The following is a 9,438-nucleotide window of genomic DNA, read 5'->3' as shown; positions in this document are numbered from 1 at the left end:
TGACCGACACTTAAAGAAATCAACAGAAATTAGAAATAAAGATATGCACTCAGACATGTTTGGATTTTAAGTAGTGTTTCCTAATTCTAAGCTACAAGTAGTCACATTGTAAAAGCTAAATTATTTTTTAAAACCTTGATTTATAAATAAGCAATTAATTGCTTGTTTAGTGTAGTGTTTATTCATTTTAAAAGACCATAATGCTTTGTAATATAATGGGAAACTGAAAATACAGGCGTGTAGAAAAACAGTAAGATGTTCATCAAAAGAAATGCTTGTGTTTTCTTTTAAAAATCAAAAAAGCTTTTAAAAAAAAAGTGCAGCAAAAGTCGGAATTTGAATCCCTTTTATTTAGTTGGATAACTTTAATTCAAATTAATCAGGCTGAGCTGCACCCGCCAACCGTGCCCCAAGAGTTGCCGATCTCAGTGTGCAGCATAACGATCACCACGGTGCTGCTGAATACAAACTGTTTTATGTGAATACCTCAAGCAGAGGGCTACATAAATATAGAATTAGACAAAGTGTTTTTTTTTTCTTTTTATGTTTTATTTTTCCACTCTTTTCTCATTCTCCAGCAACATGCCCAGTTTGGGATGGCTCTAAGCAGTTGCACGCACTTCAAAAAGTTGCAGTTCCCTTATGATAGCTCTGCAAAAAGGTTTTTCTTTTAACTTAAATCAGCAAATGTGTGGAGCAGAGACCTGGCGGCATGTTCCCACCCCCCAGAAATAATTGCTCAGAGGGATCAATTTGAAATTTAAATTGCGGTGAAAGGATGTTTGTCATTACCAATCAAATATTTGAACCGCTGAAACACTTTTGTCCTGTCTGCCTCTGCCCCCAGCTGGAAAATCTTGTACAGGCCATTGTGAAAAGGAGGTGATGTTCTTAGAAGCAAAAACAAAAGGAGAAACGCCCTTCATCAAAATATACAAACTTATATGCTGTAAAAGTATTACCACATCAAAACAAATATGGAGACCAGCACATTTAAAATGCATTTATGTTGCTCTCGAGATCAACTTTGTGTTGCACAAAACACAGATTGGGACAAACAGAAATAGCAAATAGAAAATATAGGCAGTGAGTAAAAGAATAAGTAAATTATGAATAAAGAAAGGAGTAAGTTACAACATATAGAGAGAGTGGGAAGAACTTCCTGTCATCTCTGAGAGGCAGTGTCTCTGCTTAATATTCATTAGGGGACTGATTGAATTTGGAGGTTTAGCACTGTCACTGTTAATGGAGTGATCTCTAATTGAAGTGCATTATTGTAGGTTCTGGCTAATGTCAGAGAGAGAGAAAGGCAGGGTGCAAAATAACAGCTGAAGACATCCTGTCTCTGCTGAAATTACACCAAAATAAACTAGAAGTTGATATCTGATGAGAATTTGCATAAACAGTAGTAAACAATCAATGAATTCCCAGTAGGATAATGGAAACTTTCAGCATTTTCTTATTTTATATCATAATTAAATCTAAAAATGGAGTTTGGTTTATTATTATTTTTGTTGTCTTCATACCAAAAATTGTAATAAGTCTCCATCAGATCTCTGTGGAATAGAAACGAATGTGCTTGATCTGTCTGTGTGAGAAAGGGAGAGAGCAGGATATGTGTGTGTGTCCTAGTGCACTGTGTACCATGTCCCAAGGTCAAGATGGTAATGGTTTTAACGTGGAAGTGCAACGCAAGGCCAGAGTAAGGTATGCTCCTGATAATGACGAGCACCAGTGATTGCTGTCATCATTAAGCAAGACCCAAAACTTGATCCGTAATGGCTCTCCATAAAGGAGACTCATCATCGATGACAATGACTGGCTATTAAGATCTGATTTTAGGTGGGGCTACAGCTTTAGTATGATAGGGTCGCTATCTATAAAACCTTTAAAGCCTGCCCTCAACGACATCAGCCCCAATCCCCATCTCCCTGCGCCCTGTGCCAGAGACACATGCTAATAAGCTCACAACCTTTAATTAAGCAATATGTGTAAGTAGGCAGTCATTATGGCCTGATTTGTGAGCCATTTCATTACACTGAGCACCGGCTAGCAGACACATACTCAGTACAAATCAAGCTGGCCTGAATATTATCCTGCTTAATGTGAGGCCAATACGGATATTTTATCACTGGTGTTCTGATTAGTGACTTTTAGAATCTTCATCTTTCATTGTGTTGAGGCACCTCTGAACACGTAACAACCTGCATTCATCAGAAGCGTTGCTGAACATTATTATCAGGTTGCAAATAGCTTGTCATATATTCTATTGGTATTGATTAGGGATAACAATCACATTTATAGCATTGTCTGTGGTTCTTGTTATTCTGCATGAGTCAACCTTTGGCTCCCAACATTTATCCCTTTGACCATATTAAGCATTTTATTTTTGTGATTAAGTGGTACAGCTCCTAAAAAGTACTACAAGAAACATGCAGTTCTGAAATGACTGACTCACAAAGACAGAAAAGGAGAACATTTATACTTGTCTGGCCAGACATAAGCACAAGAAGGTGGAACAAAGAAACACTATATATTACACAAATTAATATAAATAGGATTAACTTGAAATAGTTTTTCAATTTAATCCACATTATTACTATGCCCTTTCTACTTTACGGACACAATTTACTGTATAATGATCAACGTATATGAAGCTATGACTTAACTTATGATCTCTCCCAGTAAATCCTAATGATATATACAATAGAAGAATCATTGCCCTGCGCTCCTCCTTTTGCAAGAGGAATGCCATTCCAGGATAAAGGCAGCAAACAAAACAGAAGGAAGCATTCAATTTAAATACTAATAATACATCAAGTGTGTTTTTATAACACGAAATGTAACAGTACTAAATTAGAAGTATTAATGACAGAGTCGAGAAATGGTTTGGGGAAACAACTTAACCTGTAAGACACATATGACTTACATAATGGTTCAACTATCCTTCTCTACTTTTTCAGTCACTGGTTGAGGTCCTGCAGTGCAAAACTGGAGCCACACCCACTCCCTCCTAATGGTTCAACACGATGGGACCCTAAGGGAATGAAACGCCTGGTGAAACTGTGTCACTTCTGTTTAAGCAAACAGCAGGCAGGGAAGGTGTGCACAAGTAAGAAGACCATGTGCACTTTCAAACATAAAAAAACAACATATACAAGGTGATCATTTGACACTCACGCCCAAAGAGTTTCTTTCGCTTCCGTAGCTTATGCTGAGCACTTGCACCTTCCTTGTCCTCTCTTTGACTGGCAGATCCCCAGCCTGGGCAGGGCATCATCCTGGCAGTGTTGTTCACCCCCTCTATGTTGCCAATCACCTTCAGAAAAAAAAGCCCAGCCATGCTACAGTCAGTAACACTTAACATGAACAGACACTTACCAATAAATTAGCAATACAAAAATAATAAAGTCACACATGCCATGAAACCCCAGGGGTAGGTCACAAGTCTCTCATACTACAGGTTGAACTTGGATAAGAGTGACTGAGAGCGGCAAGGGAACTGTTATTTTCCACCAGGCCTGTGAGTAGCATTGTCATATGGTCTGTAGCTCTATCCTAGAATAAACTTTGAGGAAAAGAAAAAATGGAGGATTTATATGACACATTATCTCACAGCTCTTAAACAGCTCTCACAATTCTGGGTTTGCCTAAAATACAACTGAAATGATAACACAATAAACTGTCCATTTTTCTACAAACAACAACAACTGCAACAAAATATTACTTTAAATATATAAAAATTAAATTGAGCGATATACAGTCAATTATGACTGATAACTTAGAAGTTAAATCAAAAGGACTTCTGCATTTTTTTCTGCACATCTTCAGCTTACACTGTATTTCATAACAGCATCAAGTAGTTATGTCCAACATGTAGACTGGCACTTTTCTAAAGTTGTAAATTACACAGATAAAACAGCAATTGAGCAAACTTGAAAAAATGTTCCAAAGAGTGCTTCTTTATCTAAAACTAGTATAAATTTGCCAGATAATTACACGCAGTGTACTTTGGAGAAGTCCTCCTGCTACGGAGCTATGGCTGCCAGGGAGGCATTAATCTCCTCCTGCAACATATAACCAAGGACACTGGTTATATGAGGACCTCTCTCTCTCACCCTCTCTCTGTCTCATGTGGCTCAACACATATCATAAAAAACAGACAGTACGCACAGAGACACCACATACACAGTACACTCACTTTCTGCATAAATCATATTCACATTTCTGAGGGCTGCCAATGACCTCACAGCAAATGAAGCATGGTTCCTCAGCTCCGGCGTAGCAATCAAACGTGCGGCAGAGTAATTACAAAAGAGGGGTAGGAGGGAGAATTGATGCGGTTTGTCAATTAATGTTGCTGCAAGGTGTTTTGGAAAGGTTACCTTCTTCATATTCTCTGCATGCTAAATCAGGTTAATATTGGTCCAGCAAGGAGTCATCATCATGTGCAGATGGACAGTGGGCTGAGTCATGGCGAGCCAAGACAGAGGGTCTTTGTTCATGATCATGATGATGACACGTCTCTTATTAGAGCAGTCTTTGGTGCCCTTTCCACCTTTGTATCTCTCTGCTTCTCATTTCACTGGAATCATCTCCAGTATCTTTAGTATTCCTATCATCATCGGCTGTCGCTGTTATTATAAAAAGGGTAATATAATTATACAAACCATGCACAATATAAAACATTCATCTGTGCAGAGGTAATTAAATTTAAAGGACTTAAAAACTTGCTCTGTGAATAAACTGCATAGCTTTTGTTTCTATGAACAAGTTGAGTGCATACCAAAAAAGAAAAAAAAAGCACTGCTGAAGTTGCAGAGAAAAGTGTTTTTATTTGTACAAGTCGCTGGAGATGCTCATCATCAGCGTTTTTTCCGAGCCATAAATAATTTGCAGAGAAAGGTAATATTCAAGCTGGCAGAGCCTTAGTTGTGCATCTTTAATGGAAGTTTTACAGAAGCTGAGCCAGTTCTTGCATATGCTGCTGCTTCCCATATGGAGGCAAGGAGACAAAAGGAGCACAGTTGGCTTGTCCTATCTTTTTATAAGTCCATCGACACTCAAATGCTAGCCTGGGAGAAAAAACGACACAGGGGGACATAAACCCACTGTGGTTTTAGGAGGGAAGATAATGACTTTTCTTGCATTCATTTCTTCATCAGCCATCTTGTTTCTTCAGACAGAGTGGTTATGAGGCCCTCTCTGAAGGTCCCAGCTTATATAGATTCATTTCCCTGCATAATTTCAGCCCTAACAGTTGTTGTCAGCAGTGGCTTTTGTGAGCTGGCAGCTGGGGAACATCTGTTCATAGGTAATGAGTCTTTGAAAAGCTACACCTCACTCTACCTTTAATGTCTTTTTATTGGAGCACACTGATGGGAATGTAGGTTTAACTTTTTGTATTGTTTTGATTCAGCTAGAAGATTCCTTCAACATAGTCCAGTGTTACAGACATCTGCCTTGGGCAACAGACTGAATGAGGGCATATAATGTATCATTAATATTAACTTCTTTAAACAGAGTTCAGCATGCAAGTCAATAAAGACTTCATTATATTTTTTACAACACACCCACAACTTCAGTTTTACTCCATTCCTACTTCTTGCTAATGATGCAACACAGAAAAACAATACTTTCAGTCAACATAGTTAGTTCAGTAATGGCTGAATAAACAGCAGAAATATTTAATTTCTCATGACTCTTGCTCAGTGTCTCAGTCTTCAGTAAATCAAACAGGACACACCTTGACATTCTGTTCCTTGCAGTGTCTATAGCTCAGGGCACTTGCTTTTTAAGGTGTTCATTTAGACAAATTTTGGATGTAATTTTAGGGTATTATGCAAAACCGCTGGCCCCTCGAGCTGTGGTCATGTTAGTCTAAGGGAGGAGCGAGTCCTCAGGGGCACTGGTATCCAGGACACTGCCTGCAAAAACAGAGCTCTTCAAAGGAAATGAGCCATTCGTCAATATTTCCTCGGTAAATGGAAACAGACTTCTTAAGTAGCAGGATTAGTCTATTAGCTAACTGGTACAGAGAATGCAGTTATGTTACAGTCAAATTAAATTAAATATTTCTGCAACTGTCATCACCATGAAAAATATCATTTAGATAATACTATTATTAAGGACAATGAGCAAAAAAACAAAAACAAAACAAAAAACAAAATATTATTGTCTGCTGTGCACTGTACATGGCCTATTCTGGCATGTAAAACTAATGTGAAAGTTATGACACATTGGTATAGTACAATATAGCCTGTGTGACAATATCAAATATATGTTACAGTAGCATATCTGACTGAAAGAATAGCAAATTACATTAGTTTTTTATTGCTTAAACAGGATCCATGCTACATAAAGTAGTACTGTACCTAGTCTACCAACATAACAGTGTAACTACATAACCATAAAACATGCTATTATTTGGATAAGTGAATAAAGTAATAGGACTATACTGGAAACCTCATAAAATTGTTTTAAAATGTAATAAATCTAAGAAGAGAAGCGAACTTCTCTGCATTACTGTGGTCACAGCAAACCACAGTAAAGCCCTTTTCTATATCTCATTCTATATTTTTTATCTATTTAATTTTTGTAGGAGTGCCCGCGCAGCTGTTATTTCTCTCCAAGGAGCTGTCACCTTACATCTGAGGGCCAGTTTGTACACAGCACCCTGTCACAGTGTGTATATCGCTGTCAGAATTATATAAAGCACTAATAAAATCAGCTCAAGTGTTCTTCCGAGTGCTGGGAATGCCCCTCAGTGATTCCTGGATCTTGCTCTATACATAAAACCAGTTTTATATATTCAGGGGAGGATTAGTTTTGAATATGTAAAGTGGGGGTCTGTGCTGCGAGGCGAATGGGAATGGCATAGTGCTCTCCCGGTGACGCTGAGCATTGGTGTTATCGCTCCCCACTACCAGTCGGTGAAAGGGAATGCCATCGGCATCTCTTGCTACTGGAGGCCTCTGCTTGTTAAGTTGCAAGGAACAGACAGCAACACCCAAGGGACACAGTGTGTGAGAAAAGAGAGCAACAGAGAGACAGACTATGTATGTGTTGTGTGTTTCCCTAGGACAGTAACACCTATCTTTCACTTACGGTAGCCTCTATGAAACCGCCTTAGCAGTTTAAAGAAGGGTCAGTCACCAGGTAGAATGATTTCTCACAGTAGAAATGTCAGGAATGTATTGTTTCTCTCAGTAAGCTAAGGTTGTGTGTGTGTGGCTATACGTGTGCTCAATGTACATAAGTGGACATCTGCATCTTTTTGTAGGGAGCGAAGATCTTTGTTTGTGTGTATATCTGCGTCAATGTGCGCATGCTGTTTGGCTATATACAACACTCCCCAGATGTCTCATCTGCTATGCACAGGTCTAGAGGATATACACACACACAAATACGCACACAGACAGTGTGACACCAGTAATAAATACATCATGCTGTCTGTTTACTCACATAAGCTCACCATCACTCAAATTATGACGGAGAACCATTAGAACGCAATAAAGCCTCAGAGCTAATTGTTAGCGCATGTAACTCCTTCCATCCTCACTCCTCTGACGTTCAAACTTCAAAATATTAATTCTGGTGGGATGATCCAGGTTATGCTTGGGAACTGACAGAATGATTGAGGAAGGACATTAATTCTTGTTACTGCAGAAGTTTGTCACAAAACAGTACTTTTAATTAGGTGACAACCTGTGAATCAGCCTGTTTCTGACCTGCATAATCATAAATGATAACACAGGATTATGCACTAGGATTTATAGAATAGCATGCAAACAGTAAATGTTATATTCTGAAAAGAGAGAAAAAAGATGAGTTTTGTTTACAAAGATTTACAAAGTAATCATTGAATCATTTTCAATAAAAAAACCCACAATCTAATTAGGTTTTGCCCAAGGAGAAATTTTTAAAAACTAAATAAAAATCTGTCAGTTATTCACCCTTTCAGACCACAGAGCTGTACTGCTGTCTTCTTATTTCACTAATTCAAGAATAAGGAACTAGCTACTGCATCCAGGTTTTTGTCTCTCCTGCCCCTTCACACTCTCCTTAGAGAGAGAGGAGGGAGTGCGTATGCACATCCATCTGCCCTCCCTTTACTTATATTCACTTCATTTATCTCAAAATGCAAACTTCAAGTAGAAAGGGGCCAAAAAGAAAAACAAAAAAGAAAGAAAGAAAGGAAATAGACTTTCTTTATAAATTTTAATGACTGGTGACCATCTAGATTTTGCCACTTTTTGAACGTATATATGGGTAACTCCAAAAATATTTGATATTACCTATTGACTTCAATTAACTGCCAAATTATGTTCTATTTAAATTACATGTGCAGTCATCACAAGCATCCTGCATAATTTCTTAAAAAAAAAAAAATCATCCTTGTACAAATATTTTGAAGATTTTGTTGGTCTTAAAACATCTGCATGATTGACTTCTAATACAGATCCAGATGCAAGTGAAAATTAAAGCTTCTTTTTCTTTTATTAAAATAATAGATTTAGAGGAACATGGCCTTGGCGTAAATGCTCTCTCTGTGTTTATGGTTTTAATGCAATGTTGTTCTTCATGGGCCGCCAGGTGGGCCACAATCCTGTACTTATCAGCTTCCTGTCTGAACTCTACCCACAGACTCGGTAGTATTAGTACCAGTTGGTACAGTAGCACTGTCTCATGTTGTCATCTTTTCAATAAAACATGTGGCCAGACTAAATTCTCTCTCTCTCTGCAGGACAAAGAACGCAGTTTCTTCCTTTACCACTGGCCTTGGTTTTCATTGCAAGGTGAAACTGTCTTGTTCATCTGCTAATTAGCTGCTGTAACAGGTAATTTTTTTTTAAACTGCAAGCCAAGCAGTTTCAAAAGAAAAAGGTGGTAATCAATTCCTTGGAATCAATGGCTCTCCAGACTCGCTTCACACACTGAGGACCCACCAGAGGTGCAAGGCCCAACCCAGCTGACAAGCTAGGATAAACGGGACCGCACGCTTCTGCCAGCCATGGATCAGCTCAGTGATATGCAGTGGAAACAATGGACAAACACACATCTGGTCGCTTGCAAGTGCAATTATCAAGAAAGACCAAATTCCATTACATGTTGCATGTTAATGTTGGATGCTTAGTAGGTTTTTATTGCGATTTTATATTTTGTTTTCTAGTTTTTGACTGAGTTGCTTTGCTCATTGTAAACTTTTGTTTTCACTCATATAGATCTTCCATTCGCTCTCTTTTCTTCTCTGCTTATGTGCCACATATATTCACACTTTGACAGCAGGATCTCTGTGTTTGGAGCGAGTTAGTATAAAGCCGAGCTGGAAACTCAAGCTTCCCGCCTCAGGCTTATAATCCTTTGTCTGCGCACTGTCACAGACACGTCCTCATTCTCTCCTGCAGATACACGCTGCTCCTTCTCTTGCCCTCTCTT

The 9,438-nt window shown here is 38.5% G+C and overlaps 1 protein-coding gene across 1 annotated transcript in view; it reads right to left on the bottom strand.

The window, feature by feature from the left end:
- Positions 1-2,453: 2,453 nt before the first annotated feature.
- Positions 2,454-9,438, bottom strand: part of ofcc1 (orofacial cleft 1 candidate 1) — a 102,797-nt gene continuing 95,812 nt past the window's right edge. Inside the window, exons 23-24 of the mRNA XM_020615304.1 lie at positions 3,181-3,319; positions 2,454-3,037 (exon numbers count right to left, since the gene is read on the bottom strand). Of these exons, the coding sequence (XP_020470960.1) occupies positions 2,964-3,037; positions 3,181-3,319 (213 nt within the window). The 3' untranslated portion in view covers positions 2,454-2,963. The remainder of the gene's footprint in view (positions 3,038-3,180; positions 3,320-9,438) is intronic.

This window comes from Monopterus albus, unplaced genomic scaffold, assembly GCF_001952655.1.
Source record: "Monopterus albus unplaced genomic scaffold, M_albus_1.0 scaffold162.1, whole genome shotgun sequence".
In the NCBI taxonomy this organism is placed as follows: domain Eukaryota; kingdom Metazoa; phylum Chordata; class Actinopteri; order Synbranchiformes; family Synbranchidae; genus Monopterus; species Monopterus albus.
This window is presented reverse-complemented; position numbering and strand designations above follow the sequence as displayed.